This window comes from Vidua chalybeata, chromosome 5, assembly GCF_026979565.1.
Source record: "Vidua chalybeata isolate OUT-0048 chromosome 5, bVidCha1 merged haplotype, whole genome shotgun sequence".
Lineage (NCBI taxonomy): Eukaryota > Metazoa > Chordata > Aves > Passeriformes > Viduidae > Vidua > Vidua chalybeata.
The window spans coordinates 14,224,490-14,242,089 of record NC_071534.1 but is presented as its reverse complement, the minus strand read 5'-3'; the positions used below and the strand labels follow the sequence as shown (position 1 = coordinate 14,242,089).

Sequence of the window (17,600 nt, the reverse complement as noted above, 5' to 3'; positions counted from 1 at the left end):
AGTTGTATATTCTGTGACGTTTTCGGGCTCCTCATCCTCTCTTTCTTTGCAGCCCATTAAAATGAAAGGCTGACTGTGCAATGGACATGCTGACAGCTGGCAGCAGAGAAGCATATGGCAAACCATGAGAGCTGTTTTGGAGAAAGGTGTTCCATCTGAGGGAACTCATACATGGAAGTTAAACTGTGTAGCAAACACATTTGCATCCTGACGCCAGCCCCATTTGCTTTGTTGTACCTATTACCTCTATCTGGTGTTGGACAGTGCCATTGGTTTTTTGGAAGCCAAATGTGTATATGAAACCCAAAATCATCTCCACGATGTTTCATGAGGATTACAAGGCTCACATATCTGCATCTTTGGAGTACAGTTGCTCTGTAGTCCAGCAGCTCCATTAGCAGATTGTCAGAAACTGTCTTTTCTCTTCAGTGTGATTTTTTTTTCTTTTTTTTTCTCCTGTCATCTTGTTTTTCACTAAAGAAAATGCTTATGTCTGTTAAGATGTTCCTGAAAAACATTTGAGTTCACTGCAAATATTATTGTGCTGTATTAATCAGAAAAAAAGAATCAAGTAAGATAGAAATACTACCTGTACTTTAGTACTTTTGCTAAACCAGTTATTGTTGTTTGCTAGAACTTCATTCATTATGGGCTTCAGTGCTTCCTGTAATAATTAAAAGAAAAGGCTGACAGGCTGAAAGGCTGCTCCTAGCTAATATTATTGTTTCCAGATACATGCTAAATTGATTTTCTCACAGATCCTGAAAAAACAGAAGGTGTCAAAGCCAAGGGATTTCAAAGCAGTATGAAGTGTTTTTCTTAGAAGTAACTATCAAATAGTTACATTGAATTTAAGGAACTAATAGCTGGAAATGATCTTTATGACAGTTTTAGTAGGTGCGTAGTTTAACATGTAATTTTATTTGCAGGGTAAGGCAGCTGGAAAGAAAACAAAGGTTTACCACATTGCCAAGGAGATCATGAGCTCAGAGAAGGTGTAAGTGTCAATGCTATACTTAATAACTACTCAGTTTATTTTAATTGGGCAATTAAAATGTAACTGTTTGCTTTTTCTTGCTTTTCTGATAGGTTTGTGGATGTGCTAAAGCTCTTACACATTGTAAGTACTTAAAAAAAAGCAGTTTCCTCTTCTATTTGTTTAATCTATTAAAGTTTTATGTTTAGGCTTTATGGTAGTGACTGTGCCTTTTTTCTGCTGCATCTACATATTCAAAATATAAAAATTAATCTACTTAAGCTGAATTTTAATGTTTCATATTTTACATAATGAATGAATATTTTGGTGGTTCCTTCTGGATCTCCTTAATAATTTATGCAGTTTCCAGTTGAGTGTGGGTATTGAATACTGAAAATTTTATATATATCAATTTATGTTAATCAGAATCATATTTATAAGCCAGCTTGTGCTGGCTTATAAATATGTACATAGCAACAAAAATAAAGTTTTTGGTTAGAATAACTCCTTAAATGGTGGGGGGAGACAGGAACAATTTATTTTAGAAATGGTACATTAAAATGCACATTCTTGAAGTAATCCAGTTAATAGCTAATAGCTGTAATGGTGCATCCATCACCATGGCAGTGTATTTTTGGGAGACTGCAGCTCCCTGACAGACATTTGCCTTCTGATAACACCTGTGACTGTAGTACCTGCAATGTGTTGTACACAGCCAGGGTTAAGTATTTAATCCGTGTTTGTGCAGATCAGTCATGTGTAAAACATCCTGTGTTGAAGGTGATAATAGGAAATTAATGAAGAATTTTTCTTTCTCTATCTCTATTTTGTGTGTTTTCTGTCAAGTTTGAACTGATATGTGTTTGTACCATTTTGTCACTCTATTAAGTGCAAACATAGTGTTTTTTTTTTTCCTTGGGCAATAGAAGTGGTTATATTGCAAACAGATGCATTGGTCTGTCTCAGTCCCTTGAGAAGCGTGTTCTGTGAAACTGGGAACAAAGGCTCTTATAGATGGCTGTTATACAGTCCTGTAATATGGGGGTTTTTTTCAGGGAACAAAAAACTCACCACATCTTTTGCTGATTCCTCTTTTGCTTTCCTCCTATTAATTGTTTTCTTGATTCTCTTCAAGCTTGGTTTTTATGAGCTGGCTCAGTCAGTTGCAGCTAATATATAATTTATATTCAACATGGTTTCTAATACAGAACTCAATCTTAAATACTGGTAAAAGAAAAAGAGTTGTCCTAGGCAAGTTTTAAGCTATGTAATTTTAAATTGTCCTATTTTTCAGACATTTAACTTATTTGTTAAAGGTATCCTTGCTTTTCAGTGTACCAGATTTTTAGGTAATATGTGCAGTACTGGAAGAAAGGCTGTTGGTATGGAGGATGCAGGCAAGCAGAAGAGCAATGCGAAAAAGGGAAGAGTAGAGAGCCTGGGAAGTTTCTGGGATAAACTTAAAGCTGTCCCCACAGTGTAGATGTGCAGTGGTGTAGGATGTGTTTTGCTTTTCCTTTAATGGATGATTTGCAACTCTATTCATGACAGTCTCCTAGTTTCTAGCTGCCAAATAAAAACTATTGGAAATGTTTTTGTTGGCTAGCAGTAACAATCAACATGTATTCAGCCCGGTCTAACAGGGAGGATGCTAGGCTAGGAGTTTAGGAAATACTTTGTCCTTAACTTGTCAGTTGGCCTGCAGCAGGAACCTTGGTGAGTGTCCTTGTCAGAGAGGGCACTGGTTTTGAGGCTCTGTGTGTGTGCATTCTTCATTAAATAAAAAGTGCCGTAGCTGAGAAAGGTTGCAGACACCCAGTTTTTTGTTTCCACAGAGTGATATGCCTGAGGGTTTGTTGGTGTATCACACACATGATTAAATCAGTTGATTTAATAATATATTTCTTATGGATATTATTTTAATGTTGATAAAATTATCCTCTTGATTTCATGTGCACTGACCACTTTGGCTTACTAACTGCCAGTCAACAACCTCTGACAAATTTCTGAATTAGAACTTAGATTCTCCCCAGACTGGGCTCTTTTACCCATAGTAAAGATTTGGCTTATCGAGGGATGCTGCATTGCACCTTCTGAGCCATCTATTAGTGGAAATTTAGTGACGAATTCCATTAGCAATGATCTGAAATGAATAATACTCTCTTCAGTAGGTTTTACCAATGTCAGCTAAATGCATCACATGGTGCCAAGGAAGAGGACTGTTGATGTAAGAAAAATCTTTTTAATTTGCTTCATCTTAGAGCCTTTGAAGTGGAATCTGAAGCAGTTGAGGAGGTAGGAATGTGACTGCAAACTAGTTACAAGCACCACTGAAATTTTTTAGCATTTTTTTCTTTCATGTTGACAAAGTCAAGTTAGGTGGAGCAACTCTTCCAAGATACCAGAGTGCCAGCCTATGTGGACCTTGTGACACGCTACAAGTGTATCCGACTGCTTCTGTTGAAGACACACTGCAAAATTATAAACACTTGGTGATACTTCTGTAAATACTAAACAAGCTGGTCATAACAGAGATAAGGGACTCACCTGGCTTTTCACACAGCACACAGTCTCAGACTCAGCAAATGGATTTGCTTGAGGACGTGATCAAACATTAGATGTAATCTTGAATTCTCTGTATTTCTGTTACTGTATTAGTGCTCTTTTAGGGTGAGATTCCAGTCAAATGCTTTTAGAAAGTCCTGGAAACAAAGGAGCTTAAATCAAACTAGCTCTTCAGTATGCATGTTTATGAGATGGTTCATGGATTGCCTCCTGAGAGTGAGCCGGGGTTGAGAATATGGGAGAAGTACTATTTTTTCCTAAGGACACTTGCAGAAAAAAGAAACAGTGAACTGGGTGTAAAACACAAGTGACATAAGAGAAACAAGCTTATCACTTCTCTCTGAGTTGCCCTGTGCCTAAAAGACACCCAGTGTTCCTGGAAAAAGGAGCAAGGCGGGATTGGTGTCCTTTGTACTTCTTTGTTGTGGGATTCTTTGGAGATGGTTTGCTTTGCATGAGTGAGAGGACCTCCTCAGCAGTGTCCTGGCACTGTGAGGGTAAGCTGTCTGGCTTATTTATTGTCATTTTTTGGTACATTTTTGTTCTGAATTTTGTTCTTTTGCCAAAACCCTCCACTCTTTTTGTTTTTTGATTCTGCTTCCTCCCTGCTGCTGTGGTATATGCAGCAAGGCTTCTGGTCCAGCAGAGGAACTTGGTTTTGTGCGATGACTCCTTCCACTGCAAGGCTTAGTGTGTAACTTTTTGCTGTGTGAAAAGAAAAGCTTAGGCCTGTGGGCTTTTGCCTGAGCCTTTAAATCTGTGCTTCTGACTTAGACCCCTGTTCTGTCCATATTTGGACTCTGAGACAGAGTAAGTAGGAGCTTGTCAGCAGGCACCTCTTAGCATTTCTGCAGCCACAAGATCAACCTCTTACTGCAGAAGGCAGATAAGAGGTCAAGCATCGTTTTCTGTTGTGTGTCCTTCCCGAGACACAAGAGTGAAAAATTCTGGTTTAATGTTACCATTTTTCAGAAGAAAATGGCAAAATTCTGTATATAAAAACTACATATAGTTTTATACATCTAAGATAGATAGATAGATATAAACTGATGTCTGTTGTAGCTAAGCATTGTGAAAAATAATTCATAGTAGATTTGAAAAAAGAATGTAATAAAAAATAAAATAGTTATGGCCTTTGGAGCAAAATTCTGACATCTGGTACTGGCTTACAACTGACGTACTGTTTGACCGTGAAAACTTCTCTCAACATCCAACTCCTTTTCCTCCATCTGCAAAATTTCAATATTTGACCAGCCTGACGTGAAAATGTTGATAAATTTTTGGTCTCTGAAGTACTGTAGAACTGCTAAGATATTTGACAATGAGTTCGAACTGTAGTCCTTCTACTAAGAAGAGTAATAAAATCGTTTTAGTTTAGAAGGAAATATTGTTCTACTACCCAGCCTATTTCCTGAAATCACATTCTGGGAATATGGCACAGTCAAATCATTGATTATTGTAAAAAAATCAAATACATTATTTCATTAAAGGCTTATAAATTATTTTATTACTTGAGACAAAAGGTGTGGAATTGCTTGGCAGCTTTCCAAAAGTAATGGCATATGTTTGAAAAATATGATCCACACTGAGTCATAGTCTTGATTAACTATAGTTGCTGTAGTTTAACTTAGCAGTTTATGGCAAATTGTCTGACTCTAGCTAGGAGTGCCTATTTATATTTTAAATAATCTATTTGTGAAATCTTCTGTAGCTGTATTGCTAAGCAGTCATGTTTACAGTTTGTCACATCTAGCAGCCTGGCTGTTGTGAAACTTCCTCCTCTTCCCTCCTCCTTCACCATAGGATGTCTGTATGTGTGTATATTCCTTGAAAAGCACCCAAGTGCAAACATACTTTTTTTCCTTAAATTAAACTGATATTTGAGCTATTCTGCGGGTGTATTTAGCTGGGGGAGTTGTTCTTCAGTTCTTCAGTGTTCTCTTTTTTTTTTCTTTTTTTTTTTTTTTTGCTGATGGTATGTTCTGGGAGAACAGATCTAAGATGAATATTGGTTGAAGCTTTAGGAATAGAATACATGACTATGTTTAGATTATGTAGTACTTTCTCTTCCTGTTAAATTGGCAAGAAGTTTTAATTTCACCCGTTTGAAATTATCTTCATTCAACTATTAGGTACCTGAAGGTGCACTTGGCCCAGTCAGCAGTGAGTGGGGTTTTAGTCTGCTCAGTACTTCTTTTGGTTTACAGCTAAAATTGTCCTTTGCTCCTTAGACTGACACGGGCAGATCACTGCAGGCTGGGAATCCTCTGATGGGAAGAACTGAGGCATTTTGCGTCAGGGCCTTTGCAGAGGGGAAGTGCCTGGGCTGATTGCAGGTGATTCAGAACAGGATCAGAATTACCAGATATCACAGCCTTTTTGCTTGTTTAAGGAAGTTGCATTGAAGGAGTGGTGTGAGGAAACAAAAGCAGCAATGATGGTAACCTCCTCAAATATTGTTTAAAAACTCCACAGCTATAAGGGGAGTGTATACTAACTGGATAAATAGAATTTCCTACACATTTTTCAAGTTGGAAGTGCTTTATCAGACAACAATTCGGCAACAGCATGTGCTCAGAAACCTTGAATATGCATAGACTAGATTTTCATGTGGACAGGTACCCTGTGGGAGGCTGTCTTAGCCTAGCATAGACTAAAACTGTTTCTGGTTTGAAAAGAAAGTTCTTTCCAAGGGAGGCAATGTGTGCTGTCCTCTTGAAGTAGCTGTGTGAAAACAATTACCTATACCGTATCAGTAAGAAGTGATATCAGAAGATTATTATTGGACCAGAATATAATGTAAAACTAGAAACTGTAAACAAGCATTTCAAAAAATGTACAATACCCTCCCCTCTTCTGAAAGGGAAAAAAAAAAAAATCCTGGTAAGAAGCTGGGGTGATTCATTATACCTAGCATAATATTTTGGGTTTTGCCATGCAGCATATGAAACACATCTAGAGTTGCAAATATTTTTCAGTAAAATAAGCACATTAATTCCAAAGTGTGGCAAGTTGGTTTTTTTGGCTTTGTTTTTTTTTTTTTTTTTTTTCTTTTTTAGTTTGTTTTTTTTTTCTTTTTTAGTTTTTTTTTTTTTTAGTTTTTTTGATGAGTAAGATTTCAGTATTTGAAAGACCATTTTTTAATTAGAAATTCTGTCTTTAAAAATCACTTGTAATGGATTGCTGCATTGCTTCAAACAGAATAATTTCTAGGACAACCTAGGTGATTGCCTTTGAACAGGCTGATGAAAGCAGTGCTGTTCAGCAGTTTTATATAGGACAATGTGCTAAATGTGTTTGTAATATAAATCACATCATGCAGGCATGTACAGATATCAGAGCAATGTATATATTATTTGCAAGAGCAATTCTGCTTTTATTTAGCAGTGAACTGATTTAGATTTAGAAGGAGCTAAGTGCTGGTACTTTAAATTACTTATACTGCAGTTTCTAATTTCTAAGTCATTCACCTGCTTGCATTAAAAGTTGTCATCTGAATACTTTCCACCCCTTGGGGTGAAATTTCAGGGTTTAGTTTGTAAATGAGCATTTTTTATATCTGGTAATTAAAACAGACCTGATCTATGTTTTGTCCTTTTCGATATGAAATTGCTTTCTCAGAAGGGCAGTACTTTCAAGTGTAAACACTGGTAATTCCAGCCTTGTTACATTTGTTTTTCTTTTCCCACCCTCGATCCCCAGGCATGTGCTCTCTGCATTCAGCTCTTGAGTTTATCTCAAGATGAACTTGGCATGACAGTTACTTCACACCCACTGCCAGGTTAAAAATAAATCTTAATATGATTACAGTGACAAATGCATAGTCAGTAATGAAGATAATTTAAAAAAAAAATTAAAAGAGCATTGAAATTTATCTCTTGTTGTTCTGCAGGCTTTCGAAATTTAAAAGGTTCACATTATCTTTTTCCCCTGTATTTCCTCTCTGCAGCACTTCCTCAGTTTACTCAGTTGTGGAAGGGGACGTAGAGGGTGATGAAGTAAAGTTTTGGTTGGCTGTTTCAATGATAGAGCCTTTCATGGTATAATCTATAAACCATAATGATGCTGATGGACTTTGTGTCAAGCTAGTTGGAAAACCAAATCTGTATTTGGAAAACGCCCTGCAGACTCTTTGTATGCTGTATCTGGAAGTTAAATAAATGCTCTTAACTACAGCCGACGTTCCTGTGTTATCTAGTGGTGCCTAAACCTGGCTCCCTGCTCTCCTTTTGTTGTTCGGTCGGGGGAAAGCCTGGGTTGTTGATAATGGTGCAGACAAAACTGCTTTGCTTTTCATCATGCAAGTCGCCTTATGACATTCCAAGAAAATTCTTGTCTCATCCTATGGCAGAATACATACACTACATTGTGTGTGCATACAACTGGGGGCAGGGGAAGAATATTATCATAATATGATGATGCATTTTGCATGAAGCTCTCCAGAATGCCTCATTTGAGCTTTTGCCATTGTAATTCCATGTATCATTTCAGTGTTAAGCAATGCCCCAGGGTCAGAAAAACCTATAAGATGCAGCTGGTAGTTAACCTATGTGTCACTAGTCTGCATGGAGGATGTAGACCAGAACATTTCCATATGAATAGCACCATCTGTTTTTTAACTCCCTTGCATTTAGTTCTCAGCCTTCCCCAGTTACAGCCAGTGCCCTGTATCTCTTTTCAGTTTCTTGTCAGAACTGCCCAGTCACAGCCTTTGTGACCCATAGGGTCAAAAAGCAAGAAAGCGTGTCTGGAGCTCATGTTGCCAGAGCTGACGCAATGAAGAGGGAGAGCAGGGGAAAGTTGAGGCTTCAGTTTGAGAGACCCGAAATAGTGCCAGATGCTGGACTGATGGGATAGCTAATAAGAGCTGTAGTAGTAGACCTGGGGAGGGGTAAAAGGGGGGATAATTTTTTTTTTCCTCAACCTGAGGTCCCTACAGGTTTCCAAAGACAGGCATGGACACCATGCACATTTAAAATATAACTTATTACTGTGCTTAGAACATTTTGTTGGTTACTTTTTTTCAAGATAATCTGCAGATCATGCATGTGATATTAGGTTTCATTAACCACAAACTCCAAAAGAGCTGTTTTGATTCTCTTTTTGCCCAAATTTAAGTGAGACACAGTAATATGTAACACTATGTAATTTATATGTTCTTTTTTGTCAGTTAAGACAGTGTTGTTTTTCAAGTGAAATGCTAGAGTGCTGAACTTTTTGAAAGATTTGTTTGCTTGTGAATAGGGAAAATACCCTGAATAATGGATACTGAGTTTCAATCTTGACAATGCTGATTTGTGTGGGGTCAATATTTTAATTTTGAATACTTTAATGAGGACCAATGAGCTTCAGCTCTGTCCTGTTGGGAGCTGGTTATAGCATAAAAATGCTGTAAGATCCTTCAAGACTAAGTAGGGTGCTCCTCCTCCCTTGTAAATGTTTCAAAGGTACCAGTCAGTGTTGGCTTTGATCATTGCCAACATTTGAAATCTTGTGATTCCCATGTTGTTACGGTATCTTTTTGTTAGATGTTAATTTTCCTGTATATAGAAGAGCTTCTACATACAGTAATTTTTTTTACCCTAGTTTTGCCTTCCAAAATGGCATTTGTAGATGAGTTATGAACACTAGGATGGTTTTTAAGTAAGGTACTATGATTGTATTAATTGATATAAAAGTACTATTTTTTTACTTACATGTTTGCAAGAAGACACTCTAGGCTGACAATAACCTTGCAGATACAAGCCTTGTTTAGCCCACCTTAGTGTCCTCATAAGTAATTCTAACACATTTCTTAAGGGCTTGTTGTGAAAATAATGAACAACTTCTATATTATGTATACAGGACCAAGAAAGTAAAGTTCCAGCGTCAAACTAAAAGGATTAAGGCGTTCCCAGGGGGAGTAAATGGAAGTTGCAGAAAAACATAACCCAGATGGTACCTGCCTTGCCTTTGGTAATAGGGAGCAGTGCCTGGAAAGTCTGAGATGAGAACTCGGTTGCACACTCTGTGTTGGTGCTTTGAAGGCTGTTCACTCATGGCAAGGGGGGTTTCTGTCCTCTTTGTACTCCGGCAGGATTTCCGGGATGCTGTGGCACATGCCTCTAGGCAACTTGGAAAGCCAGTGATTGAGGACAGAATCCTGAATCAGATCCTCTACTACCTACCTCAGCTCTACGAACTCAATCGGGACCTCCTGAGGGAACTGGAAGAGCGATTATCTCACTGGTGACTATCAATAAAGGGATTCCACTCCTTTGATGTTGAAATTTATCTGGGGGGCCTATGTGACTTCATGTGATCATGGTTTGACTCTTGTTTGTGTTTCATGTACCTTCCTAAACGTCAGAATGTACTTTGAAAGTATAGGAGATTGTTTTTCATTTAGATGTGCTTTTGTGCCATTTAGATGCATCCCAAAAGGTCCAGAAGGCATGCTAATACATTTTTCTAGCAATCACAGTTTTTATTTGAAATTTCATTTTTAATTGAAGTTTCTGGTCCCTGCATGAGCATGATAAGTGCACTGATTTCATTAGGGAAAAAGCAGGCTGTTCTGAAGACTGGTTTGCATTTTAGAGGTAGTTTAGATCTACTGATCAGGCACAGCGCTGATTGACAGCCACAATCGCCTTGAAGATCATTCTCAGTTACCACTGGTGGGTGGAGCTATACAAAACCTACTGACAAAGGCATTGCAATGGGTAAGGACTTTTCTCACCTTGAACTGAAGTGTTCAAACAGTTCAAGACCATTTTTAAAAGACTGCATATTAGGTGGTTGTTATCTAACACTAGTGTGTTGATGTATGCCTAATAAGATTTTTCAGAATAACAACTGAGATGGCTACCTATCTGCTATAAGCTTTTTGTTCAGAACATAAACTAGCACATCTTACTGTGAAAAAGAGAGCTGTTTTGCTGTAGGGTTAAGAAGTATGCTCTTTTTAGCTCTAATTGCATCTTTTTTGTTGTTGTTTCTAGGCTTGAGCATCAAAGAATTGCTGATATATTTGTTAAAAAGGGTCCCTACCTAAAGATGTATTCAACTTACATCAAAGAATTTGATAAAAATATTGCATTATTAGATGAACAGTGTAAGAAGAATCCAGGATTTGCATCAGTAGTCAAAGACTTTGAGGTATTGTATTCTTTTTTATGGTATATCCTGTTTTGTGACTTTTTAGCAGTTGTGATCCTTCACTGGGCTTTAGAATCTGTCCTTAATTTGTTTGTGTTTTGGTGATTGGGTTTTTTTCTGCACTCTTGGCTTAAGACAGGAAGAAGGCAAGAGCCCTTTTGAATTACTCAGAGTTTCAGTTTCAGATTATTTTGAATGCAAACTCAAGATAATTAGCATTTCTGAAGCATGGATCTTTTAATTCTGTGTTGTCTTTAGAGGTGTGGATTAATTAAAACTTCTGCAGTGAGCACTCCTGTCTTCTCTGCCTTTTTGCCTAATGAACACTGACAGCGATCACAAAGGAGCATGTCGCCCTTGCTATCCTGTTTCCTTTATTTCTTGGAAGCTTTACTTCTCTTCCTCCTAGGTCAAAGCACTTGTTTTGAATCTACAGATATGAGTGCTTACTAGTGTCTTTCAGGCATGGGTAATTTTGCATGCAGTCTTCCACATGGAAATGCTTGCTCTGTAGTGTGTTGCTTAACAGCGTGGCAGTATCACTTTTCAAAGATAAAAAGCTTATCCAGTATAATCAGTAGTTGTTTGGAGGCATGTTTTCTTTTGCTGGAACCTTTGACTGCTGTGGAATTGTTATTTATTTTGGGTGTTTCTTTCAGATGAGCCCCCGCTGTGCTAGTCTGGCCCTCAAGCACTATTTGCTCAAGCCAGTTCAGAGGATTCCCCAATACAGGCTTCTGTTGACAGGTACAGTCAAGCTTTTTGCAGGCTTCAGAAGCCAGTCTTCATGTGCCCCAGGACACCTGTTTTCAGACAGTTGTATTCATCTGTAAAGTGTGTTTATCTGACCTCAGATATGTGAGGTTTTTTTAAAACATGTCACAATATGTGAATCTATTTTAAAACCTGACATGGGTTTAGAGGCTTTTCTTGCTAATATTGATTGTGGTAAGATACACAAGCAAGGTCCTAATGTTTCCAGCACTGTGATGTATTCTGATGGTAGATTCAACAGTACATAGAAAACATGAAACCTGGGATGGTTTTTGCTTGAATCTGTGCTAATAGAAGCCTGTAATTTCCTCAAAGGGTTCTGCTTTGGGTTTTGCTTTTATGGGTTTTTTGGGGTGATGAAGGTTTAACAAATGAAAAAGGCTGTATGGAAAATTGGAGCAGGGAGAAGAAAGATATCTATGCAACTGTGAACTTCTGTAAGTAGGTTCTCCATTTCTTCCCCACCCAGGTGTTTTGTCTGTAAAATCCATTCTCTTTTAAAGGCAAAACACATGTTTTTAGTGCACACCACTAAATGCTTAAGACTTTCTACCAGAGCCAGCTGAGGAGCTGATCTGTAGCTAGGAAATCTGGGCTCTGTACCCTGTTCTGGCATTGGCATTTGGGTGGCCTTGAGCAAGTCGCCTCCATGATGCAGTGGGGTTTTTTGTCTGTAAAGGGAGGGCAGTGACAGAGGCCTCCTTTGTGAAGTATTTTGAGATGTGTTTGTTATAAGTGGGGGATGGCTCCTGTAAGGATTTGGAAATACTTAAGGCATTGTTTTTGAGAGCCATTGCTTCTTGATGAGCAATTTAAAAATAACTTCTGTTTATGTAGTAACTGCAAAATAAAATGCTCCGTGACCTTTTTTTTTTTGGCTCTGTAGCAGCTCATTGGCATTTCCCCAGCATGTACTTAGACTAGTGATGCTGTGGCAGATACAGATTTAAGTGTTATAGAGCAGTTTACAAGTTATTAACATCAACTTTTTCATTTTAATCATCTCATTAAACTCAAGGTATTGAAAAAAGGGGGAGAGCTCTTATTAAATTGAATACTCTATAGGGGAAAATCTTAATGATACTTAATTGATGAAATCAACCCATAAAATGGCATCTTGCTTTATTTTAAAAGGATACTCACTTAGGGCGTGGTATAGTTTGTTATACACTTCAAAATCAGTGGAGCCTTGGGTAAGTTGAAAGGTTTTGATTGAAATGGAGTTTAGTTGAATAGAGGATCAGGATGGAGCAAATGCCATTGTCAATATATGCAGCAGAGTGAGAGATGTCAGGGATGGATGGCACTGAAACAAAACTCAGATGTTGAAGGGGAATTCCTTGTGATGGTGAGCTGTCATTGTGGCTGGGACAGAATGTTTTAGGCCTGAAAAAAGCCTCATCCTGTGCTGATGGGGGTTATTGTGGTGGTCCCCAGACTGCAGACCTGATTGTGGCTGCCAGGGTTTAAATACACCTGCAAATGTTGCTGAAAGGAATGGGATTGCCATGCTGGTGGCAAATTTAGAAACATAATTTTCTCTTGTACTGTGTGAACAATAAAAGAGATCAAGCCAAGAATTTAATTATGTTGGAGCTAGAGAGTGATGTTTTGGATCTGTTTCATTTTCAGCCTGTTCAGTCTCATGTATGTTGCCCTTGAGTTCTGACTCTTCCATGTCTCTGTGGAAGACCCATCTGCTTAGTTACCTTCCAACAGCTCTGTGTAATATTGAGCAATGCCTCTATAAACTTGTGCTACATGAACATCTGGAGGACATGCAGAACATTTGTGTCTTTTGTTGCAGTGGGTGAGATGTAGTGATGGAGCAGCTGCCTAGGCCGGAGAGGGGGGGATCTGTGGGGAGGAGGGCAAGTGCAGCAGAATGAAAATAATCCAGGAAATGAAGCTGTCAGGCCTGAGTCAGCAGGGATTTCTTCCTATTTAGATGTTCTGTGTCAGTGGGACAGCTTTGTACTGGTAACCTGCTGCTACTCAGTCGCATCACAAGATTGTTGCAGTGCTTTGAAGTGGAGTTACTTTTGTGCTAACAAAAGCAGGAGCCAGGTGGACTCATAAATCAGCCAAGGAGACAAAGAGTTCAGCACTGTTGCTGTTTAATTATACAGCTTCTCCAGTCCAGTAAGTGCACTTCCACTTCTTCACATACTGGCCCTGAGCACTATACAGTAAATATTAGATAGCTTATGGGGGAAGCTAATCAGAGGCCTCTGATTTCTAAGAGAAATGAAGGAGGTGATTCTCTTCTCCCGAAAACCTCTAATTTGAGAAGATGACTTGAGACTGTGCAATATGAGCAGGCTCTTGATTGTCATAGGATAAACCTCTCTCCTCTTTTTCACAGCATAAGGTTGGCAGGGGATGTCTTTTATTATCCTTGACTGGGTTATAGTGAGGGGAGGCTGAGTGGGATGAAAAATTAGCCTTTCTGCACTCTGTGGCTTTGCAGGTTGGAAATAGAGTTGTCAGACTCAAGGCCAATTGCATGTTGTGGAACAATTGCTTTGAGTTTAAATTAATTACATTAGACAACCCAAGACAAAAAGTAGTTATGACGCAGAAGATAATTTTAAGCAGAAGAAGTGATAGCCACTTCCCCCAGCAAGTGGGAAGAGAGAACTGAGGGCTACAGTTAGGTAGAAGTAGGCATACTGAAATTTCATCACAAAAACAGTACTAGTGTGTTTTTATGTTTACTTTTGCTGTGCTTTGGGGTATCCATCAGAATTAAGAATTTCTGAAGTTATGATTAAGGTCTTTCTAGTCTGAACAACAAAAGCTCATTTCAGAGGGGAGTTGTTTTTTTTGCAAAGACATTAGATGCCATTTCATCTTAATATCTGACTTCTGTATTTATTTCATCTAGGAATACTTTTGCAAAAATTTTACTGCAACATATTTCATGTCTGTGAAATCAGCTTGTCTGTATAGTTTATGTCAGTACCTCCAGAAGGCTGTTGTAAGCACAGAATTTCGTGTATGTGTTCACAGAAGAGACAAAAATATCTGTTCCGATGCTTCTCTGAAACTGTGAACTGAGGTCCACTTACCAGATAAAGAGAGTACTAAGATGAAAATTATCTATTTTATCACTTTCAGGATTTTACAGTTGTTTTATTGGCTGCTGCAGTTTTGTAAGACAAAGGCTGCCTTCTGTTTTAAATACATAATTTTAAATGAATGCAGTTACTTTGAAATCTAGATTTTACCTCTTCTATTCACTGATTATATAATTTAAAACGCTAGAAAATACTCATCCATAAATGGGTTTGAGTGGTGTGTTTTGGGAAACATGTTATAAAGCATGAATATACCAATAAAAAATTAGTTCCCATCTTGGGTCTCTGGTTTTGTGTTTCCACTGCAATTACTTTGGATGTTAAATTGAATGTCTTCATGTACCAGGGACAGTGTCTTAGAGTGCCAGCTGCACATTTGTAGATGAGGAAATTATACCCACCTTACCTCTTGTTCCCAGCCTGTAGAGGTGAGTGTGTGGTTTGGGAGCCTTCTTTCTGTATGAGCTGTAGGGACTCATTTTTTATACTGGGAGATTCCCATTGGAGTCTTTTGTGCTGGCTCCAATGAAGATCAAGTTGTAATTGTAAAGCTTTAATTTGTTTGCTTAATGGTGAAATCCAAAGAGTGCTCTGCCTCAGCAGCATGGCACAGCTCCAGCTTGAGAGACCACCCATCCACAGGCAGGGCAGGAGAGGGCAACTGGTGTTGTATCTGGGACAGGTTCCTGCAGGTTAAACCAAATTAAACCCATTGTGAACTCTTCCCAGTTCCTTTCAAAATACTGCCTGTTAATTTTTTTTCCCCTCATACGAGCCTCTTACCAGAACAATCCAAGGTGAAGCAAGATTAACTTCTTTTAAAATGGAATGTATGACCACCTAAATACTGCATTGGAATGGCTGGTAGCCACTACAGCACAAGATTTTGAGGGACATGAAGGATGCAATATTGATGGAGTACAGCAGATGAAATTTTGGTCCAGGTCAGACTTGTCTTAAAAGATCACATGTTAACTGAAGCCTGCTAATGATCAAGCAGAACTCTGAGGAGAGCAGAAAGCTGTGAGTGTTCCCATGGTCCAGCCAATCATGCTTCCCAGAGCTCCCTCCCTGCCTCCCAGCTGGTTCCTCTTCCTGCACCCCAACCTGCTCTTCATGCTTCTCCCTTGGGTCCTCCCTTAGGTCTCTGCCAGACAATAAAATATCAGTGCCAAATGTTTCTCTTCCTGTAGTTCTGTTTTTCTCAAAGCTTTCATTAACTGTGACAAGTCCTCTCACTTTTCTACTGCAAGAAACATGTTTCATAATTCCCTTTTAATTTTGTGCATAAGGAAAAGATTACAATACACTGAATGGTCTCTGAGGGGCATGCATGAAGCAAGACATCTTATGAAGGCAGGAACAATTGGCTCCTGATCCTTTTTGAATGAAAGAATGAATTTGGGTAGGGCAAGCATATGGGAGTTGAATTATTTCACTCCTACATGAAGCTTGTACAATGGAGAAGCTAAAATTGAATGCTTTCTACATTACATGTAATTAGTTTTCATTAGATCTGCCACAATATTAATACTTCGTTTAAAAGGTAATTATAAATCAGTATTCGTTGCTTTTATCAATCTAATATATATCTCTTTGAATGTTTCTGTTTTGGTTTCTTCTCATTATAAGAAGTTCAAAGCTTATAGAGAGTATATGATTGACATTTTTCTAAGGATATATATTAATCTTTGATAGAGTATTGCACTTTTTGATGAACTAGACACTCAGCCAGGGACTGGAAACTCGAGGGGGATGCTTTCATGTATAGTCATACATTTGGAGTTAATTTTAGCAAAGTAAAATAGATTTTAAAACGACCAAGACTTGAATGGATCGAGGGTGCCATCTCGTGGTTGAACTACATGTGTCATTGAAAGCTGAAAATGCCTATTTGAGCATTGAGGGAAGTATATTGTTTTTATTACCGAAAAATATTAATCATAATCAGATCTTCTGTGGTGGACTTTTTTTTTATTAGCTCCTATAGACTAGTTTAGATGTTCAGACAAATATCTATCATCTTTATAAGTTTTTTGCATCAGCTTAAATGATTGCAAGTATGTACTAATTTTTCACTTGCTTGTTTTTTTTTCTGGAATAATATATACAATATAGGACTTTTCACTGGAGAAGACCACTGTTTCAGTAACCTGTCTCTTTGCTGATATACTTTCATTATGGAAATGCTAGTTTTCACTTTGTTATTACCTTGACAGATTTAAAAAATAAAGTAGTAGATCTTTGTCAATTAAGTAGTAGGTCTGAACAGCAGATTTCCAAGAAAAAGATGGGGTTTACTACTGTCTGATGCTGTTTATTTATTTAACAAAACTATCTCTATATTATTTTTTTCTTTATACAGATTATTTAAAGAATCTTCTAGAAGAATCGGCAGACTATAGGGATACTCAAGGTAAATGTCTCTTTAAAGAAATAATAGCATATGTACCAATGCTTCAAGATTTTAAATGCAAAATGCTAAGTCAGTAATAGAAATGTTTTCTATTTAGTTCTAAGTTTCTCAGCAGAGGTACTAAAAGATTGCAAGCTCGTGTTTCAGAAAAGTTTGGGGCTAGCAGTCATATCAACTCATGCTTGAATTGAAACCGAGAGATAAGAGTTAAGTTCCACAGGCAGTTTAAACAGATATTTTAGGCACTGCCATTGAAAGAGGCACTCCCTTGCATATGTAGACCTTTAATAGGCAGCATGCACTCTCCAGCTATGAGCCTTTCTGGTCTCCTCCTCTCTCTTTGTGCCAGGAAAAGCAACCATGTGGCAGAAGTGAGCAAGATCAAGGAGCTGCCGTGGGTAATTTTACCTGAGGAGTTCTGCAGTTTGAGTTGTCAGAAGCTGCACAAACACATGTTACTTACACAGGTTTTTGCCTGCATGTGGGGAGAAAGGAGATCAGAGGAAATGAGAAGTAGTAGGTGATGAAGAGGACAGGACCACACATTTCACAGTAGTGCAGGATTAAGGTGGTTTAACTCGAGCATTTAAATGCAATGCACATTCAGGCTGTTTCCTTCTTCAGAGTGTGCCTCAGCAGTACAAAAGAT

General features: G+C 38.2%; 1 protein-coding gene across 1 annotated transcript in view; it reads left to right on the top strand.

Moving 5' to 3' along the window:
• FGD6 (FYVE, RhoGEF and PH domain containing 6) overlaps positions 1 to 17,600 on the top strand; it is a 72,462-nt gene that overhangs the window by 30,823 nt on the left and 24,039 nt on the right. Inside the window, exons 4-9 of the mRNA XM_053943394.1 lie at positions 930 to 997; positions 1,090 to 1,120; positions 9,618 to 9,769; positions 10,525 to 10,681; positions 11,341 to 11,428; positions 16,901 to 16,951. Of these exons, the coding sequence (XP_053799369.1) occupies positions 930 to 997; positions 1,090 to 1,120; positions 9,618 to 9,769; positions 10,525 to 10,681; positions 11,341 to 11,428; positions 16,901 to 16,951 (547 nt within the window). The remainder of the gene's footprint in view (positions 1 to 929; positions 998 to 1,089; positions 1,121 to 9,617; positions 9,770 to 10,524; positions 10,682 to 11,340; positions 11,429 to 16,900; positions 16,952 to 17,600) is intronic.